General features: G+C 41.7%; 2 protein-coding genes across 14 annotated transcripts in view; one reads left to right on the top strand and one right to left on the bottom strand.

Annotated features, from left to right (window-relative positions):
* The window catches only part of LOC137377711 (mitochondrial fission factor-like), a 59,226-nt gene that overhangs the window by 20,854 nt on the left and 16,596 nt on the right, over positions 1-21,776 (top strand). For 4 of the 8 annotated variants that reach the window (XM_068047661.1, XM_068047668.1, XM_068047667.1 and 1 more), the window contains 5 exons: positions 999-1,077; positions 1,476-2,029; positions 10,571-10,784; positions 12,548-12,712; positions 14,135-14,492. In XM_068047661.1, coding sequence (XP_067903762.1) covers positions 999-1,077; positions 1,476-1,607 — 211 coding nt within the window. In that variant the 3' untranslated portion in view covers positions 1,608-2,029; positions 10,571-10,784; positions 12,548-12,712; positions 14,135-14,492. Of the gene's footprint in view, positions 1-998; positions 1,078-1,475; positions 8,666-10,570; positions 10,785-12,547; positions 12,713-14,134; positions 14,493-21,776 lie in introns of those variants that run through there. The other 4 variants (XM_068047662.1, XM_068047664.1, XM_068047665.1 and 1 more) reach the window with 4 other exon arrangements.
* The window catches only part of sytl4 (synaptotagmin-like 4), a 108,397-nt gene continuing 97,449 nt past the window's right edge, over positions 10,829-21,776 (bottom strand). For all 6 annotated transcript variants that reach the window (XM_068047656.1, XM_068047657.1, XM_068047655.1 and 3 more), the window contains 2 exons: positions 13,605-13,813; positions 10,829-12,683 (listed from right to left, as the gene is read on the bottom strand). In XM_068047656.1, the coding sequence (XP_067903757.1) occupies positions 12,544-12,683; positions 13,605-13,813 (349 nt within the window). In that variant the 3' untranslated portion in view covers positions 10,829-12,543. The remainder of the gene's footprint in view (positions 12,684-13,604; positions 13,814-21,776) is intronic.

Genomic DNA, 21,776 nt, shown 5'->3' with positions numbered 1-21,776 from the left:
CACAGTCTTAGAATAAGATATCAGCTATTTAGGACTGAGGAGGAGGAGAGATTTAGTCACTAAGGGTTGTGAACTTTGGGATTCTCTCTCAAAGCTGTGGATGCTTAGTCATTGAGTATATTCAAGACAGAGGTCGATAGATTTTTGGCTATTAAGGGATAATGGGGATATTGTGGGAAGGTTGAGTTGAGGTAGAAGATCAACTATGATCTTGTTGAATGGCGCAGCAGGCTCGAAGGGCCAAGTGCTTCCTACAGCTCCTAGTTATGTTCTTGTAACACCTTTAATGTAGAGAAACAATAAGGTTACTTCACAGAGGCATAATCAGAAACAAAATGGACCCCAAGCCAAGGAAGAGTATATTGGAAGGGGTGGCCCAGAACTTGGTCAAAGGGATGAGTTTTAAGGAGGGTTTTGAAGGAGGAGAGGGTTGTGGCAAGGCTGAGGTGTTTAGGGAGTGAATTAGAGTGCAGGCCTTATGCAGTAAAAGGCATGGCCACCAATGGGGGAGCCAAAGAGAGGATAGCATGCCTGAGGTCAGATTCTGAAGAATGGAGATTTCGGAGTGGGGGGTGTGGTTGGTTGTAGGGCTGCTGGAGGTTACAGAGATGGTGTAGAGCAAGGCTATGAAGGAATTTTACACATAGATTGGAATTTTAAAATTGAGGCATTGGGTGACCATGAACCAATGTAGATCAGCAGGAGTGATGGGACAGTGTGCGATAGGATATGAGCAGCAGAGTTTTGGTTGAGCAGGTATATAGAGGGTGTGTTATTTAAGTATTAAGGAGTCAGTACGGGGGGAAAGCTGATTGACGCTGGATGATAGGCTTTTCTTGTAGCTAGGATGGTGCCATAATCCTGGAGGGTTGAAGTCTGAAGAAGCCTGTTCTGCACAGTCATTGTAATTAAAGGATTGATATCAAGTGATTGTTCTTCAACACTGGTTTTATAAAAAAAAATGTAGATTTGCTTATGCTTCCGCTTTTATTTTGCAGCATGACCCATGAATACACAATACCTGAAGGAGTCCTTGAAAATTTCAGTGTAATGGAAATTGTAACCCTCCGGCGTCAGGTAAGAATTTTTGATCAACATTTACACGAATAAGTATAGTGAGTGCCGTGGTTGGACTGCTGCAGGAACAGAAGCTGGATTCAGTTATATTATCAGAGCAGTATGTATCCTTACCTGGAAAAGCTTAATGTCTTCAATTTTGCAGTATGAAGTATAGGTATTGGACACTTGGTCCTAAACTCTAATACTTCAAAGCAAATCCTGATACTAAATAAAATAACATCATATTTTAACGCTACATTATCCTCCCAGCAGATGATACAATTTTCAGAGTTACATTTTCAATCTGATTTAAATCCTTGAGAGAAATAAAAATATTCTTTAGATGCTGTTGTAGTTTTTGTTTTGTTGTTGAGCTTCTTCAGTGCACAATAGGGTACAACCTTTCTCTCTTGCAGTTGAACAAGTTGAATCGGCGCCTACAGTTATTGGAACAGGAGAGTCGGGACCATGCTCGAAAGGAATTTGTCCTCTATTCCATCATCATTGCAGCTTGTTTTGTCAACAGTTGGCTCTGGCTGAGGAAGTAAATTCGTTCTAACTGCACATGTAGAGTTGGGAAACAGTGCTACAAACTGACAGACTGAGACCATCTTTTGAATACAGCATGACGAGGCGTTATTGTTTCTTTTGTGAAGCAATCTGTATCATTACTGAAATACAAGGAAATGATGTCCTTTAGAACAATTTGCTAACATCATTTTAATAGCACAGTGATGTGGGTTTGGGAGAAGTTGCACTGCGTGTTAGTGCAATGCATTCAAAACCTAATTGATTACTTGAAAGCTAACTAACAGCTTTTTCTTTAATTTATACTGCATGGGAAATCCTAAAAGACTGCTAATCCAGACCTTACTGCAATTATAGGGAACACATTGAAGAATTTTATGCGCAAACCCATGAGTTAAGTTGATAAACCAGCAGAGAGATTGAAAAAAGATGCCTTTTGGTGGTAAGCTAAAAATTCCTTCTGTTTTTTCTAGATGTCCCCACAATAGCAACTGCCTCTGCTATAAGTGGGCACTCTTTTTTTTATTTGTTCATGGGATGTGAGTGTTGCTGGCAAGTTCAGCATTTATCCCTAATTACCCTTAAGAAATTGTGCAGGAATGTTTGACTGTCCTTCTGTCTTTTTTCCTGCCTTCCTTTCCAATGGAAATGTGCCTGATCTCTGCTTATATCTCCCCAAAATGACCCAACTGCATGTGTTACATTGCTGAGCAGAAAGCTACAGGCAAGTGTAATATAATCATGTTATACCTGAACTGCTATTCAAGATCTCACATCCCATTATTCTAGAGCTGCAATAACAGGGGGTTAAGAGCAGGTCATATGTCTGTCCTAAGGATGAAATGTTACATGCGATACCAAAAGAATTCCACCCCCCCCATGTTGCATTTTAACTTGGTGAGAGATTTTTTTTAATTTCAGTTAGAGATATCTTGATCAACACTGGCTTGTACACTTGTTCTGCCAGCAGGTATATTTTAATTAATTTACATTTTAGTCTAGCTACATACTGAATGAGGCAGAACTATCTAGTGTGCTGTCGCCAGAAAAATCAAATTCACAGTAACCCAGGGCTACTATTTGGAATTCTAAATTTCAAAATATTAGAAACACAATGCAGCCCATTATTATGATATGCAAAGGTCTGATAAGTTATGTTCCTTCTGATTTTTATATTACTAAATACTTGATCATTGTGGTTTAAAATCTGTGTATGAAGAATAGAAACACTAAAAGCAGTGTGCTTGAGGGACATTATAAACACAATATGCTGTTGAATTAAAGCTGTTTCCATTGATATTGAATCGTGCACAATTCAACAGTAGTACTTATGTTAGAATCTAGTCATCCAATTGGACACCTTAAATGTGCACACTTGGTTAAAGTGTCATTACCTGAAAGTGTAACTGTATGATAGGATAGTGGGTCTAGCTGGATTTCAATTTGAAATAAGACAAGATGCTCCTCTCCCAGTAGCCAATGCATTGTGCAATATTAAAGTGAATCCTACAATTTGGGAGATGTGAGCTGGAGTTGACCAAAGAACGACTTGGGATAAAGATTAAAACCACTCCAGTGCAATGCAAGAGAGAAAGGTGTTGGTGACAAATGTTCTATCTAAGGTCATGCATTGTGAGTGATGAATACGTAAAGATAAGACAAGTGTAGCTAATTAAGGATTTTCTTGAATAAAAGAATGCCTATTCCTGTATTTGCCTTAAATGTAAACGAACAATTTTCTTATAATCCAAACTGATGCAGTTGCTGTTCCCTTGTTCAGTGCAGTGGCAGAATAAGAATTTGTCAAGGAGTTTATTTGAGTTCAAACCTAGTAAGAGTTAATTTTGAGCTCTAGGAAACCATCCAAGTCTTGATAAACTAAATATTGGCCTGCATTACCTGATATTTTTATATGTTTTCCTCTTTCCTTAATGAATTTATTTGCTAATAAATGTAAACAATGCTCAGAACAATATTCTCTTCCAGTGCAGTGGCAGTGTGAGAATTTGTCATGATGGAATCTACTCCTCTAAATCCCATTTAATAACTTAAAAAAAAAACACACCTAGATTAAGTGCAAGTTTAAAATCTGAGTGAAGATCAGCAGAAAACTAAAAGCCATGTGTTTAGAGGATGGTATAAACTCCTTTGGAGCTGTATGTCGTGAAGCCAAAGCTACTTGCTGAATTGTGCAGTGATTTAATAGAGCAGCAGTTGCATTAGAATCTGGCCATCCCATTGGACTGCTTAGTTTTGCATTTTATGGAATAGGAATGAACATTGAAATCTTTGCTTGTCTCATTTGTACATGTATGTTACGACCAGATGAGAAAGGTGTCTAGGGGTCTTTTGCTGTCTTCATCTGGTCTTATAACAGGGTTTTAATTTTAAACGTACTGTGTTTTGAGCTCTCCCTTTGTGAATCCTTGTTCACAGCTTTCCAATTATACAGTAAAGAAATGAGCACAAACAGGCTTTCTTTGGTTTAAAGAAGGAAAGTGAAATTTATTGAACTTAAACTCTAATACGGTTCACGCCTACGGATATATGACGCGCCCATGCTAGCATGCACACGCGATACACACGTGCAAATAAGGACAGAAAAGAGAGGAAAATAGAGAGGGGCTTGAGGCAATATAAGAAGTTTCTTTACTGTGCTTTGAGCTCAGTTGATTGTAGGTAGTCTTGCTGTTCGGGGCCCAGTGATGTTCTTAAACCTTGTTCACATAGGAGACTTTTCTCTCTTTGAGGTTCACATGTTTTAGATTCCGTTCCGTGGGAAAGAGATGGAGGCAGGCAGGACTGGAGAAGAGGTTCTGTTCCAACTGGGGGCACACTGCTTTCTCAATTCAAATCCTCTGTTGGAAGTTCAAATTCAAAACCTCCAACAGCCAGTCAGTCATGTGACCAAAACTGGTTTGACCACTACTTCTGTGTATTGGGGAAGCAACGACTGGGTCCCTATTATTCCAACACTGTCGGTTACTACGCAAATGTCTTTCCAGTCAGGGGCTGGCAATTTTAAATTTTAATATTCATGTGGCGAAATCATGTTTGCCTCAGTCTAGGCAGGTGGGGGGTTTGCCTGACAATGTATAAAACACTTTAAAAAAATATATATATATACCTAATATTGGTTCTCTTAACTGAAGGAATATTTTTTCAGTAGTATTTCTGCCCTTCTCCCAGATGTGTCCTATTCCTTGGGGTTTGCAGAGAGCCTTGGTCAAAACGTTTAAAGGACCTTTTTGTGACTCATGTAATGAAAACAAATGCTGTTGTACATTATTTTTCTGTTATATATCCTCAATCCATGAACAAATTTGGCAAGTCTCATTCCTGCAATCTAACTGAGCCAATTTCTAACTTAATCTGTACAAAAATAATTCCATGTAATATTCATGAGAGCACCCAGGTATAACCACAAAAATATACAGAACTGAAGAATGTTCCTCTCAATTCGTGCTATTCTTGGAACAAACTTAAAACATTTGCAATTGTGTTGAATTTGTTTTTGGCATCATGCAATTGGGGTTCTTGAAAGCCTTTTGGAGTATTCCTTCCTTGCGAGTTCCAAGATTACTATTCCTGATTTTCCGATCAGGAACGAGGAGTGCTATTAAGGGAACTTGGGGTTTCACTTAATACTTCTCCAGAAAAAAAAACTTGTAACCTGTACAGGCTAACATTCCACCATTAATGGTGTGGCAGCAATATTTTATTTTTCTGATAAATGAGAGAATGCTGCTGACCTATTGGCCCTGAAAACAAATATTCCAACTACACTGTTCCCACAACTAAAAGAACAAAATCTTCACTAAGGGAAATATATAAATTGTATTTATTGCATAACTACACATGGCACCTATTTCACAGAACCTGAAGAATGCATAGCTGTTGTATGTTGCTTAAAAAGGTCAGGATTAGTGTTCAGTTTGCTTTGTAATTACCCTGACACAAATCTTAAATAATATTGTTCCTACAATGGTTGATTTATTCCCTACTTTATCCAATCATCTCCCTTCCCAAAAATGTTGAATGCTGGTGCATTCTGTCAGTACTGTGCTCAAATGGTCATTCTTTACATGTAAACCTAGACAGCCTGTTTTTGATCCTGTCCTCACCTGATGTGCACTTTTCAACTGGGCCAATGGATGGTAGTCAGATGATGTGTCCTTAACCCAGGATAAAAAGCGTAACAGTATTGACCGACCTAGCAGAAAACAGAATGGTTCAAATTGGGGTTTATTCTGATGTGTTTGATATAGTGACATATTAGAGTTGCTTCATCCACTGACCTACTGGGTAAATTTATTTATTGGTTTGAAGTGCAACTTGAAAAAAAAACCTTTCATTTTCCAGTTGCACCACAATCTATCTGGCTAATGAGTTGATTGGGTGATCTCTGATTAGATTGGGAAAACAGCTGAGCATGACTCAAATTCACATTCCCACCCTGTGGTGAAGTGGAACAGCTGAGAGTCAGAAAACTGGCATCCTACTGCTCCTTAGTGCAATTCTGCCTTCCTATACCATTTACACAACACTCCTTTCATTTGGTATCAACTGTCTCTGCCTCAGTCAGCTGCTTGGGCGTGTCTGTGCTGTGCTCAGCAGATTGTGACCTCGTTACTAACTGCGCATAACTGCCCATTGACGTGACGACATCTGTGCTGGTGGAGGATTGTCACTTATGCTTGGCAACTGGCTGCTGTTGACCATGAACTGCAAGAGAGAGGAGTGAAGAGAGGGCTATTCGCTTTACAACACATCCTTCTGACTACTCATGAGCACACACAGTGAACGTATGAGCACTATGCTTTGTGTACACCAGAGGGTCTCTTGTGCTCATCCATTAGGCCACTCACACTCAGGGCTCCACACCCATCTAACCATCAGAGATAGCCTGCCCTGCCTCCATGCCTCCTAGCTCCAATGCCTCTTCCTCAATAGGCCATGTATGGCATATCCTCTCCAGTTCTTGATCTTTCCCTTCTGTTATGACCTCAGTTCTGCAAACACATAAATTCCCATTGTTACCCATCAAAGAGACGCACAACTCCTATGTTGGTGTCAGCCTAACTGTCTATCATGGTGCCGCAGACATGCCTCTTGCATGTGGCTAATCAGCAATGGCTGTGCAGGAATCACCTCTCCCTGACTGGTTTCCTGCACAGAGAGGCTAAAATGCACTTGACAGCCAATGCTGATGTGTGGCATCTCCACTAACTGGGTGGGCAATGCTGTGTCCGATCTCACATTCATCTTTAGTCACATTTAAGGCTGCAAGGTTAATAGTATGCACTGCACTTATCTGGCCAGAATGCATCAGATCATTGACTCTCTTTCAGCACAGTAGCCAGGTTCAGGGGACAACCCCATGACTTCTGATCTGCTCTGCTATCTCCATCCAGGCCCTTGCAGCCTGGAGGAGTAGCTCCAGGGAGGCATAGTTGAATCTTGGAGCAACCCTTGATCTTCCTTCAATCACGTCAACAATTGATGAAGTCACCAGAGCTCCCTTACTGCTCCTTTTGGGGCTGCCACATCAATAAGTCCTGCTGGCTGCCTTTTAAAGAGCACACCAGCATTTCAGGAGCCAGAACCTCACCCCACCCATACTACCTAACTGGCGGCCACCTCTGCCTGCTGGCCATTAATTGACTGGCTTTGAGAATGTCACCATTGCAACTCCACCCCAAGCCCCCCCCGGCCGTGCCACTTGCTTTAGGTTCTGGCGGCAGCAGTTGATTGCTTCTGGTAACATTCCAGCCTAATTCTCTCTCCATTACTAATTTCTGGAGAGGAAGTCAATCAGTCTTGAAAATCGCACGGAAGTAAGTTCATCAGTTCATCTGGCCATAAGTGTCGCATTTTGCAGTGCTAAGGTAGAATGTGGCTGCAGTTTTGCTACTGGACAGTCACCTTTGGCTAAAGTTGAGAAAGGGATTACTTTCTTTCCCACATTGTCACCTCTAGAGTCCCCAAGGACCTTCCTTGACCCCGTCTCTATTGATGTTGTAGATAAGGGGTCAGTTCAAATGTATGCCAATGGCACCTCCTTGACTGTCCATCATTCTTCCAGACCTCGCAACTGCCTCTGTGTAATCAGACACCTTGTCTGACATTAGTGTTGAATGAGTCTGAATTTCTTCCAGTTTATCAGGAAATTCTGTGTAGTCTTTGGCTGCCATCACAATGTCCACTCCCTTGCCATTGATTGCATCCCATCCCTGATCATTTTCTTAGGCTGAACCAGATTGTTCATTACTTTAGTGCCATGCTCAACCCTGAGCTGTGCTTCAGTTCCCATATCCTTTCCATCATAATGGCTATCTCCACATCTGCAATTTGGCCCACCTTTGCCCCTTCACAGCAAAGCCTTTTTACATGTCTATCACCTCCAGCCTTAACTACTTCCAATACTTTCCTTGTTTGCTTCCCATCCTCCACTCCACAAACTCCAATTTGCCCAAACTCTGCTGCACCTAACCTGTTCTGCTCATATAATTCTGGCCTTGAGCATCCCTGATATTAATCATGCCACCATTGATGGCCGTGTCTTTATTGCCTAGGGTCTAAGCTCTGAAATTCTCTCCCTGAACCTCTCTGCCTCTTCACCTCACTTTCTTCCTTTAAGACACCCCTTAAAACCTACCTCTTTGACCAAGCTTTTGATCATCTGATCTAATATCTCATGTGCCTCGGTATCATATTTTGTTTTATAATGCTCCTGTGAAGTGCCCTGGGTGTTTTATTGCATTAAAGGTGCTATATAAATATAAGTTGTTATCCTGCTCACCAATTACCCCTGTCCTCACTGAACTTTGTTGGTTCCTATTACAAGTCGGTCAGTCTTCACAGTACTTTTTTTTTATTGTAGAGCACAAAAAGTCAAATTCTTTAGGCAAGCTCTTGCTCCTAATGAAACAAATGTTGCCTTTATTCTTGGAGTATAGGAGATAGTGTGTCACTGGAAAAAGATTGAACTTTCTGCAAGTGGGTTATGCAGGTTAAATAATATGGCCTACTCATCATATAAAGATCTCTGAATTCTTGTAAAACATCATGCTGACAGACCACGTATTTCAGGCAAAAACTAAATTTAGTATAATTAAAATTATTTAGTCAATAAAGATAATTCAGATTTTAAAAATCCCTAATTCTCACTGTTACTTTGGAACTTTTGAGGTCAACATGATAAACATAATCCCTAAAGACCTTTTTCAGAATCTGTGTCATTGTCTTTGAAACTATAGAATTAATGGTGCTTCAGCCTCAATGGAATTCTGCCTCCCCACTGTGGAGGGCAGCGAAGTAATTAGATCACACAAACTGAAGAACATGGGGCACCAGCCTGGTTATATATTAGACGTCTCTCTCTGATGTGGCATACAGACAGATAAAAACGGTATCCTTCCTACTGAATGAAGTTCTTCTGCTTCAAAATACTTCTTGCAGTGACAGAACAGCCCGTAGAGGAATTCGCAGGTGTAAATAACTCCAGCTTCACCAAACAAAATTTAAATTTGTCATTAATATACAATATGCTTCTAGATATAGGTGTGTATTTTGCTTTGCCTGTCAGCTCTTAAAGCTTATACAATGGAACTCGATCACAGTAGCCAGTACTTTTTTAAAAAACATTTTAAAACATAGGCTGTTACAAATTTGTATGAAATATACCATTGGACCAGGTATTCATCACATTTCCACCCTAACTGAGATTAGTGGACTCCTCTCTGAGCAGAGGCCTTACTGGACTATATGGATCAATTATTCACTGAATAAAATGATTGAACCATTGGTGTCAATTTGGATGTGAAACCTCCCACTGCATTGGAACATAAATAAGGTGTGCTTCCCCCATCACCTATAAAATCAGTTTAACCACTGGATGGAACTGAAAAAAATGCTTATTATTTAGAATCCACTGACCATTATTCATGCACACTATCCTCAATCTACTACATTTCATATTAGCTTCACTAAGGATACCATTAAAAGCAGCTAACCTAGACTACCAACCAGCCCAGAAAAAAAAAAAGCAGTGGCAAGTGAAGTCTGAGCTCTTCGGGTTTAATATTTGATGACACCGGGTTTGATGTCAAAGACCAAAAATAGATTAAGGCTAACTAAAGCCTCACGTGTCACAAATTATATTGACTGATTATAAGAGGTATCGAAGACAGTAGCAGGTAATATGGAAGCCATTTGTTGAATCAATATACTTGCAACGAAGAGATAAGCTACATAAAATGGAGCAGAAATAAAGGATCGTCCACATTCTTCCACATGTCCGACACTCCAAGTTCAATAAGCTATTCATAATCCTTATTTTGAATAATGTTTAATTTAGCACAGATGTTTAGTTTACCCAATGAGACAATGTGAAATCTGCCATATAAATATCCTGTACTTGGATAGACAATTTACATGAAGGATTCCCCCCCAAACAACGTTTTATCAAACTTGCCCTTTGCTTCTGAGTTTATTTTTCAATGTTTGACTATTTTAAGGATTTCTTAAAAAAAAATGAATGGACTTGAGTAATTGCTGTAGTTAGAGATCTGAAATAATGTTGGTAGTCTTTTAGGCTCCATTATATAACTCCACTATAATTAAATCATGCTTTTTAAAACATATAATGTAATGTTTAAAATCTTGAGCTTGTAGGACATGGAGCTATTAGTGTAGGCCAGTAAGAAGGATCTGACCTGCATCTCAAAGTCTTTGTTAATTCTCTTTCTGCTAAACTTATCCTCAATCTCACTTCTTCCTCAAATTTATCCTCTTCAATAAGCTTGTAGATCTTGAAGAAAAATCATATCCAGTAACCAGTTGCTGATAGGCAAAATCAGTATGCCAGTGAAACTGTTATGAGGTTGAGATTCATGTTGATAATGCAAGATAATGTGCTAATGATGAGGAGAAGGCCGCTTCTAGTTTTAATTCCCATTTTCTGAGTTTCTGTTCTTTGCAGCTCTTCTGGAGACAACTATAAAGCACAAATCAGGTAATCTCTGCAGTGATACAAGGGGGGAAACAAAAAACAACCATTCCAGGCCATCCCAGTACCTCCTGCTTTATACAAGGCTTGGAAGTTGACCATCGGCCTGACTGTCAGCCAGAAGAATATACAGCATTGGTAGTAAGACTGGAAAAGATGGAAGAAACTTAGGGTTTGAAGTCGCAAGGTAACAAAAAAAAAATGCTATCAATATGAAAGTCCTCTCTCTGATTGGTATTTTAAAGACATTAATTTATTTAAAGTACATACATTTCTATTAAAATAACAGAGGCAGGAATTTCATACAAACATGCTGTTTCATTATGAATTTCAAGAAGCCCAGTTTCAACTCCTTAAATTTGAAAAGAACAAAACTGGACTAGTTTTCAGTTGACAATATTACTGTGAAATCCCTTTTGACCATTGATCTTTACTACTCATTAGATATGCCCACTTCTATCTCCTGTATAGTTTTATAGATCCAAAATACTTGTTAAATTTGCAGTTAATGACTCTTCTGTCTTCCACCAAGCAATCCTTAACAAATCAACTGTACAATTCTGTATTCTCTGATTAAAAGTCCAGAATATTTTCTTCCTTAATTAGTTTTTTTTTCCCCGCTATGTCCACTTGATCCTGATATCGCTGGGCTGTAACTAAACAAATGGTTCTTATGATCTCTGTCTTTAAGATAGTTTCTCAAGTAGACTCAGAACAAGATAGCCTCATTTTTAGTGTGCTGTTTTGATTATGTTTGATTTTCTGGTGTATGCCTGCAGCAGCAATGATGGCTGTAGCACTCATGGCATTTTATGTAATTAGGGGACATGCAGGCAATAACGTAGTCCTGATTTTACAATCTGAAACGAGTAATGGGGGTATTGAGGGAACTCCCAACTTGTATTTTACCACAAGCTAACATTCTACCATTAATAGGATAGCAGCAATATTCAGTTTTCTGATGGAATGTTGCTGACCTATTGGACTTGAAAATAAAAATATTCCAACTACCAATTTCCCACAACAAAAAGCAAAACAGCAAAATACAGCAATGGTTTGTATGAGTGGCAAAATAGTTAATATTTGAATATAAGATCCACATCGAAAGATAAAACTAATAATGCAACTTAATAAGGAATGTGGGACTGGATTTGCCATTGTCACTTACATTATGGATTAGGTTTGGTGGGGGGGTGGGAAGAAGCATAAGCAGATTGCATACAGGGTACAAGAGAAGCATTTTTAACATACCCTCACACCAATTTTCTCCATATAAAATATTCTGTTCATTTTCTCTTTCCCTACTTCCCAACAAGGGCGGCACAGTGGCGCAGTGGTTAGCACCGCAGCCTCACAGCTCCAGGGACCCGGGTTCGATTCCGGGTACTGCCTGTGTGGAGTTTGCAAGTTCTCCCTGTGTCTGCGTGGGTTTCCTCCGGGTGCTCCGGTTTCCTCCCACAAGCCAAAAAGACTTGCAGGTTGATAGGTAAATTGGCCATTATAAATTGTCACTAGTATAGGTAGGTGGTAGGGAAATATAGGGACTGGTGGGGATGTTTGGTAGGAATATGGGATTAGTGTAGGATTAGTATAAATGGGTGGTTGATGTTCGGCACAGACTCGGTGGGCCGAAGGGCCTGTTTCAGTGCTGTATCTCTAATCTAATCTAATCAACATGGTCAAATCTCAATCTGCAACAAGTTGCCATTCTTGTTCCAGTGAATTCCTTGAGCTAGTCATATCTGTTTCTAATCAAAAATATTCCCTCCATTCCTCAGGGGCAAATTTTGGTGTGAATGAATGCATGGAATTTTTATTGCTTTTGGGATAAAAAAAACTACATTAATATGTCTTTTGGTGCTAGAGAACTTGGCCAGTTTCCTGTTTACAATGTAGTAATTCAGGATGTCGTGTTTGGAAGTAAAGTTATACATTTTTCCCTCTGACTAGATGTGTCCAGTCATGTTTGGACGAAGCAACAGTGTTCCTTCAACCCAGGAACCGGGGTACTGTGTCATCCTCCGCCAAATGTTGCTCTCCTCTTCCACTGAATCCATCCAGTCCACTTGTTGTCCATTGCTAACTCCTGCAACAAAATATGCAAAAAGTGATTGGGTGGGTGTGTGTCACAGGTTACAGCACAGAAACTGTAGAACAAATCTACAGTGTTGATTTCTTAACAGTAATTTCAGCAATTAAGATTATATAAGCTAATGGACCAGAATTAACTGTAGCTAGTGAACGTAGACTTGCTTTTGCCCATTTAGTTACTATGACCTTTCACATTGGAAATTAATGTAAGTTAGAGATCCAAATGATGCAATGCCCTTTTCAGGACATCTGGGACCTGTGATTCACTAAGACACACAGTTGCTTGCCCTATCAGATTGAAATATTGTTAATGAACAGCACAGAGCCTGAACCAGGAAGCATAAGACAGAATTGTGAATTCACTGTCAAATCAGGTACAAAAAAAAAAACATTAAAAAAAGTTACATTTTAAAATATCTCTAACAACGATTAAAATCTGAAGGATTAAGACTCCACACTTGTAAAAGTTAATATTCAATGCCATTGAGGTTGTAAGGCAGTAATTAAGACGCCTTGAAAAAGACTGAGATGGACAAAGCCCTAACTTTGTGGCGAGTTTAATTTACATCTACCATGCAAGTGGAAGAACTTCATGGTGTTCAATACATTTGAATGGGGAACCAAATGGCAAGATGCTATTTTCGAGCAGCTTATTGTGGACCGGCGCATTTGGAATATCAACTTCTGGATTTTCACATCTATTTGTGCTTGCCTGAAGTTGCTGTCAGATTTGCACATAAAAAAGGTATCATTCGCCTCACCATTATTCTTACAGTAAATTCAGGCCCTATGTTTCTCCGAATGAAAATTTCAGCTGAAACCAATAAAGACCAGTTTATGTACTGACACCTAGGTCAGTTCCTTTCCTACCTACTCTTTCCCACCACTGTCCCCCTACCATTTCTTATTTCTTTACCATTTCCAACTCCAAGGCGGACTCCTCCAAGAAAATCATTACTAGACAGGGGCTCTCTATCCCAGATGGTCAGCTCCAGACAGACATGTTGCAGGTCCCCGGGCTTCACACCACTGTACACAAAGGTATGGTTGTAGTGAGGGTTCAATGTCTTCTTCACCACAGGAGTTTTCCGTTTCGATGTTTTGGTTCTGAATGGTAGAAGGTACCTGAAACACACAGGGATTGGATTTGTTTTTAGTTAGATACTAGCAGTGCTTCTTGAGAATTATTATAGATCTCCCTCACCCTTCTGCGCCAGATAAAAGCAATGTTAATAAAATATAGCTTTTATTTGTAAAACAATCTGCATAGGAAATCTCTCAATCTGTAAATGCCACTGTAACTAATGTCATGTAGGGCCCCACCTGCCAAGAATGAGACATATTAATTTTGCCACATGAACATTGATTTTAAACTGTTACTGGAGTAAAGAAAGAACTTGCTTTAAAAAAAAATCTTTGACTGGAGAAACATTTTTATATTTACAGACAGTGCCTAAAAGGGACAAAAGTCCATTCCCTGACGCATTCAATCCACAATAGACTTTTGATTACCAGATGTTGAAGGTGGAAGAGCTGGCATTCCAGGTTGACTGCCAAGATGGCCGAATACACAAATGGATGTCATCACACCCAATAGTCACATGACTAACCTGCAGGGCCACCTGAGTATTTTGCTTTTGAACTGGCAGAAAACTGTTTGCTCCTGGACTGAAAAGACCTCCTCCTCAGAGATTGACTTAAACTGTTCCACTTGATCTTTTCTTCTGCTTTTTTTCTGTCTCTATTTGCATATGCTTATCATGTATGCATGGGGCACGGTGAGTATCCATAGGCATTAACCGAATTGAGTTTTTAGTTTTTAATAAATTTCACTTTTCTTCTTTAAAACTAATAAAGGCTGTTTGTGCTCATTTCTTTGCCTTATAATTGGAAAGCAGTAAAGATTCACCAAGGGGCAGCTCAAAACACGGTGTGTTTAAAATTAAACCCTGGTACAGTAAGACCAGGTGAAGGCTGAGAGGGACCCCTAGAGACCTTTCTCACCTAGTCGTAACAGAAATTTGGGGGCTAGAGTCTGGAATTGACCAACAGACAAACGAGAGAAATTGGAAGTGGGAAGCCAAATTGTTCCCAATCAAATCAAGAAAGAGCAAGATTAATACAGGTTTTCTTTGTGGTTGTGTGTGTCTACAACTGAAGCTGGTAGCTCTCCAAACCAGGGTGAAGTAACTTGGGATAAGTTAAAAGCACTGTCTTTGGAGTTGAGGAAAATGGATGAGTAGAGTGGGATCACGGTGCGTGGCAAGGCTGGGAAGTCTGAACTTCTAAGGCTAGTGACCAACCATTTTTCCCTTTACTCTGAAGAAGCAGAAGCAGTATTAGAAATAGGCCCAGTCAGGGTACTGTGAGCAAAGATACAGTTGGAACAGAGGAAACTTGAATTTGAGGAAAGAGAGAGAGAGAGAGAGAGGCAGGAGAGGGAGAGAGAGCCTTCCAGAAGGAACGTGAAGAAAATGAAAGGCAGGAGAGAGACTGCAAAAGAATATTCCAGAAAGAATCCGAAGAGCTGAAGCAGCTTGAGTTAACTAGGGGGTGACAGAGTAACCCCAGTGAAAGCATAGACAATATGGAGGAGCATAATTAAGGGCTGGGTACAAAATTGCTAAAACTGGCTCAACTAATTCCAAAACTCAATGAAGAAGATGTGGAGGTATTTTTTGTGTCTTTTGAGAAACTGGCAAGGCAGCTAAAATGGCCAGCTGAGACCTGGTCTCTTTTCGTATAAAGCAAGATAACTGGAAAAGCCCATGAAGTTTATTCCCTGTTGCCAGAATAGAGTTCATCAAGTTATGAACTGACCAAAAATGCTAACCTCGGGGCACATGAATTAGTACCCAAAGCCTATTGCCAAAAGTTTAGAACTCTCAAAAAGCAAGCTAATCAAACTTATCCGGAGTTTGAAAGAAGGAGCTGGCTTTTGACCAGTGGCTGAGGGCTCTTAAAGTACAGCTCAACTATGAGAATCTCAGGTAAGTGGTTCTGTTGGAGGACTTGAAAAACTCTCTCTCACTCTCAATAAAGGCCCATGTAGAGGATCAGCCGGCCTAGAGTGCCCGGCAAGAAGCCGTTCTGGCTAATAAGTTTGCTTTAATTTATAAATCGGTTTCCCAGGGGAGAATCTTACCTAATCACCCCCGCAGATCTGAAAAGGACAAAGGGTGGGAGGGTGATCTCTGCCCAGGCAGTCCTGGGAGAGTAAGGAAAGCAGGAGACACGGGGCCCTCCTCTAACCAAAAAGGAAGGTGCTGTGAGCAAGACCGAGACCCAGAGACCAGTGTGCTTCCATTGTAATAAAGCAGGGCATTTAAAAGCTGACTGCTGGAAACGAAAGGGAATACTGGTAGGGTTAATCAGGGCACACCTGCTCAATGAAGATAGGACCCTAATCGAAAGCACAGCACAACAAGCTGTGGCTTTAATTGCAGTAAGAATGCAACCCAGGAAGCTTACTATGGCCAGTGCAGGAAAAGCTAACAGGATTCCTGAAGGCTATCAGAGTTTTGTGTTTGAAGGGAAAGTAACCACATATCCCTCGAGTGGGGCCAGCAAACCCATAGTGATTCTCAGAGACATGGGCCACTAAGTCCTTTTTACTGGGAAAAGGCCTGACCTTTCCCCCTGTACCTGTACACCTGGAGTGCGACCTAGTTTCGGGACTGGTCACCATAGGGATTGTCCCTAGTTTTCCTGTGGATGGGGTTGACCTGTTCCTAGGTAATGATCTGGCGGGGGTGAAAGTGATAGCCCCCCCAGTAGTGAAAGAAAGACCGCAGGAGGTCAGAGAGACAGGGCAGTGGCAGGAGACGGTTCCCTGAATGTGTAGTGGGTCAGGCCATGATCAAATCAGCTCCCCCAGAGGAGACTGCATTGGCACTACAGGCAGATGACCATGAGGTCTGCCTGTCCGAGACTTTCTTTGGAATGTTAGGAGATCCAGGGAATGAATTAAATCGATTTTCCCTCGCTGAGGTTCAGCGAGCTGACCCAGTATTGCGAGTGTTTGCACAGGCTGCCCTGTCTGAACGTGAAGTAGAGGGAGTCCCTGATTGCTACTATTTAAAGAATGAAGTATTGATGAAGAAATGGAGTTCTCCTCACAGACCTGAGAGCAAGGAATGGACAGTAGTTCACCAGTTAGTAGTGCCACAGAGGTACTGGAAATATTCAGAAGGGCCCACGAGCCAACAATGGCTGTACATGCCGGTATACAAAAGACTAAAGCCTGCATAAGACAGCAGTTTGACTGGCCAAAACTCCACAAAGATGTGGTGGAATACTGCAGGATTTGCTACATGAGCCAGATTGACGGGAAACCCCAACCTACAGTGAAACCTGCATCCCTAAGTTCCATTACGGTGTTAGGAGAACCCTCCAGCAGAGGCTGGTGAACTGTAAGGGACTCCCACTGAGAACAAAAGGGAGGAGGCAGGCACCGATTGGCAAAAGGTTAGACAGGGAAAGGGTAAAAGTGACCAAGAGGACAGGTTAAAGGGAGTCCGGGAGGAATCCCAGATGTAAACCCCGACTGTCCCGTGAGCCAACCCCGAAGAATTTGAAATGTTCGACCCCACATCCTCCTACGTAAATAGACTCTAGAAGCACCCCACCAGAATTGCTAACAGCATTTACAGGAATGGGCAGAGACAAAGAAAGACCTCTAGGGGGCAGAGAAACCATGAGGATGATGTCTCACCTAGTCGACGTGCCACAGGGGAGTGCAGTAGAGTCTGCACACATACCTGCAGGCAGGAATGTCCCAGAGAACAAAGGGGAGATTAACAAAGAATCCTCCCCCACAGTCAGAGGAAAAGGGAACCACCCATCCTCCGAAGTCAAAAGCCTTTGCATGACTCAGCAAAGCACTGAGTTCAGAATAGACCCGCCCACTACGAACTCTCCTGAAAAAAAATGACAACAGGAACAAAGACCCGAGGCAGTCATGGCAATGGGCAAACTGAAGAAAAACTTCCCAAAGAACCACATGTTTACTGGGATGCCAAAAAGGGGACAATTAAAGTAGCACTGGCACCAAGAAAAGATAGGCAATTTTAAGAAGCTTTAGGGTTTATGAATGAGAGAAATGCATGGTTTTTCTTTCTGTCTCAGAATTTTCTCTTGACCTTTTAATGAAATGCGCTTCTCACATCACATTTCATTCCCCTGAGTGTGGAGGTGTCATGCAGGGCCCCACCTGCCAAGATGAGGCATATTCATTTTGCCACATGAACATTGATTTTAAACTGTTACTGAAGTAAAGAAAGAACTTACTTTTTAAATAAAAACAGACCCCTGACTGGAAAGACATTTTCATATCTACAGACAGTGCTTAAAAGGCACAAAAAACCATTCCCTCACACATTCAAACCACGATGGACTTTTGATTACCAAATGTTGAAGATGGAAGAGCTAGCATTCCAGTTTGACTGCCAAGGTGGCCGAATACACAAACGGACGTCGTCACACCCGCTAGTCACACGACTAACCTGCTGAGCCACCCGAGCTTTTTGCATTTGAACTTGCCACAGAGTTTTGAACTGGCAAAAAGCTGTTTGTTCCTGGACTGAAAAGACCTCTTGTGGCTGGCTCGCCACAGCCTCTCCTGTCTGCTTCCATCTCTCTCACGGAACTGAAACCCACTGAAGATACATGAACCCCTACTAACGGGCTCTACAGCGAGCTCGAAGCACAGTAACAAAAAAACTGTCCTCAGAGATTGTCTCAAACTGTTCTACTTTATCTTTTCTTCTCTTTTCTGTCTCTATTTGCATGTGCATATCGTGTATGCACGCTAGCGTGGGACGCGGCGTGTATCCGTAGGCATTAACCGAATTAGAGTTTTTAGATTAGGTTTAATCGATTTCACTTTTCTTCTTTAATCCTAAGAAAGCCTGTTTGTGCTCATTTCTTTGCCTTATAATTGGAAAGTGGTGAACAAGGATTCACCAAGGGGGAGCTCAAAACATGATGTGTTTAAAATTAAACCCTGGTACAGTAAGACCAGGTGAAGGCGGAGAGGGACCCCTTAGACACCTTTCACACCTGGTCATACCTTTTTGTAGTGTTATTTGACAGTTATCAACTTAGTTTCTCCCATGGGTCTTACTACTTTGCAGCAAGCAGAAGTGTGTGCCGCAGGGATTGAATTTAAGAATCAATGAAATAGGAATGAAATTGTAGTACAAGCTCTGGAAAAGACGTTAAGGTCATTTATGCTAGAGGAGAACACTTCCATCCAATAATCTTCTCCAACCACAAATTATAATGTCAATTTATTTGCATATAATTTTGCATTACTTGAGTGCAACTATTGGACTGGGGACATTGCAGGTGCAAGCTTTTAAAGAGCTGAGAATGGCTGAAGATTGCAACAGCAGGCTGGGGAAGTTATTTGGTTAGTGTGGTCGATGACTCATGGGTTTTGTGGCACTTTTGAATATGTCTTCAAGTGAGAGGCCTGGCAGAGACACCTAAAGAAGAAAATGGGACAAAAAGGCAGAAAAGAAAAAGACAAAATTTTAATGAGGCCGACTTACTTTTGCAAGACATGCAACAAAGGAAAGAAAGACTGCTATGATCCTATGGTAGGAAGCTGCAAAAAATGTCTCATACGTCATATGGGAAGAAGTGGTAGAGTGCCACATCTCATCTCATGAATTGCAGACGAATGCTGGAAAAAGTTCAATATCCTGATGTGTACAGGCAAGGTAATACACTGGCCATTCTCCTATTTTTTTTTTATTCGTTCATGGGATGTGGGCATCGCTGGCTAGGCAGCATTTATTGCCCATCCCTAATTGCTCTTGAGAAGGTGGTGGTGAGCTGCCTTCTTGAACCGCTGCAGCCCATGCTGGGTAGTTACACCCAGAATGCTGTTAGGAAGGGAGTTCCAGGATTTTGACTCAGCAACAGTGAAGGAAGGGCGATATGGTTCCAAGTCAGGATGGTGGGTGGCTTGTAGGGAAACCTGCAGGTGGTGGTGTTCCCATGCATCTGCTGCCCTTGTCCTTCTAGGTGGTAGAGGCCACGGGTTTGGAAGGTGCTGTCGAAGGAGCCTTGGTGTGTTGCTGTAGTGCATCTTGTAGATGGTACACACAGCTGCTACTGTGCATCGGCGGTGGAGGGAGTGAATGTTTGTGGATGGGGTGGCAATCAAGCGGGCTGCTTTGGATGGTGTCAAGCTTCTTGAGTGTTGTTGGAGCTGCACCTATCCAGGCAAGTGGCGAGTATTCCATCACACTCCTGACTTGTGCCTTGTAGATGGTGGACAGGCTTTGGGGAGTCAGGTGGTGAGTTACTCGCAGCAGGATTCCTAGTCTCTGACCTGCTTTTGTAGCCACGCTATTTATATGGCTACTCCAGTTCAGTTTCTATTCAATGGTAATCTCCAGGATGTTGATAGTGGAGGATTCAGCAATGATAATGTCATTGAATGTCAAGGGGAGATGGTAAGATGCTCTCTTGTTGGAGATGGTCATTGCCTGGCTCTTTTGTGGTACGAATATTACTTGCCACTTATCAGCCCAAGCCTGGATATTGTCCAGGACTTGCTGCATTTCTACACGGACTGCTTCAGTATCTGAGGAATCACGAATGGTGCTGAACATTGTGCAATCATCAGCGAACATCCCCACTTCTGACCTTATGATTGAAGGAAGCTCATTGATGAAGCAGCTGAAGATGGTTGGGCCTAGGACACTACCCTGAGGAACTCCTGCAGTGATATTCTGGAACTGAGATGATTGACCTCCAACAATCACAACCATCTTCCTTTGCTCTAGGTATGAATCCAACCAGCAGAGAGTTTTCCCCAAATCCCATTGACTCCAGTTTTGCTAGGGCTCCTTGATACCATACATTCACCTCAGCTCCTTAGTTCAGTTCTTTTGTCCATGTTTGAACTAAGGTTGTCATGAGGTCAGGGGCTGAGTGGCGCTGGCAGAACCCAAACTGAGCATCACTGCACAGGTTATTGCGAAGCAAGTGCTTGATAGCACTGTTGATGACACCTTCCATCTTTACAGATGGGGTGATAATTGTCCGGGTTGGATTTGTCCTGCTTTTTGTGTACAGGATATACATGGGCAATTTTCCACATTGCCAGGTAGATGCCAATGTTGTAGCTGTACTGGAACAGCTTGGCTAGGGGCGCAGCAAGTTCTGGAGCACAGGTCATCAGTGCTATTGCCGGAATGTTGTCAGGGCCCATAGCCTTTGCAGTATCCAGTACCTTCAGTCATTTCTTGATATCACGCAGAGTGAATTGAATTGGCTGAAGTCTGGCATCTGTGATGCTGGGGACTTGAAGAGGAGATCAAGATGGATCATCCACTCAGCACTTCTGGCTGAAAATTGTTGCAAATACTTCAGCCTTATCTTTTGCATTTTATTTATTGCCCATCCCTAATTGCCCATGAGAAAGTGGTAGTGAGCTGTCTTCTTGAACCGCTTCAGTCCATGTGGGGTAGGTACACCCATAGTGCTGTTAGGAAGGGAGTTCCAGGATTTTGACCCAGCGACAGTGGAGGAATGGCGATATAGTTCCAAGTCAGGCTGGTGTGTGACTTGGAGGGGAACTTGCAGGTGGTGGTCTTTCCATACAGCTGCTGCCCTTGTCCTTCCAGGTGGTACAGGTCACGGGTTTGGAAGGTGCTGTCTAAGGAGCCTTGATGCGTTGCTGCAGTGCATCTTGTAGATCAAAGGGTGCCATGAGTGTTAACACACTTCACTCTCAAATTATTAACTACACAAGTCATCCATTACACTCCACTGTGATTTAGGCTTTCAACAATTTTGGACCTGACAATATGTGCCACCATCGTCCCTCGCAGCATGCAGAATCTTTTAAAAGCTTTCCCCTCCACTTTAGCAGGGTGATACCAGCAGATCTATTACATCAGCTGTTTGATGCTACCTGGCAAAAGTGCTAGTCATCACCAATGTTCCCTGTAAATTTTCTTGATACTGGGGGGACTACAAATTCCTTTGAACACAACATATTTGTCCACGGGCAGCTTGCGTTTTAAAACTCAGTGATGTTTCATGAAGTTGTGAGCAGCCTGTTTATTTC

This window comes from Heterodontus francisci, chromosome 15, assembly GCF_036365525.1.
Source record: "Heterodontus francisci isolate sHetFra1 chromosome 15, sHetFra1.hap1, whole genome shotgun sequence".
Lineage (NCBI taxonomy): Eukaryota > Metazoa > Chordata > Chondrichthyes > Heterodontiformes > Heterodontidae > Heterodontus > Heterodontus francisci.
Note: the sequence above shows the minus strand (reverse complement) of the source record. Positions and strands in the feature narration are given on the sequence as shown.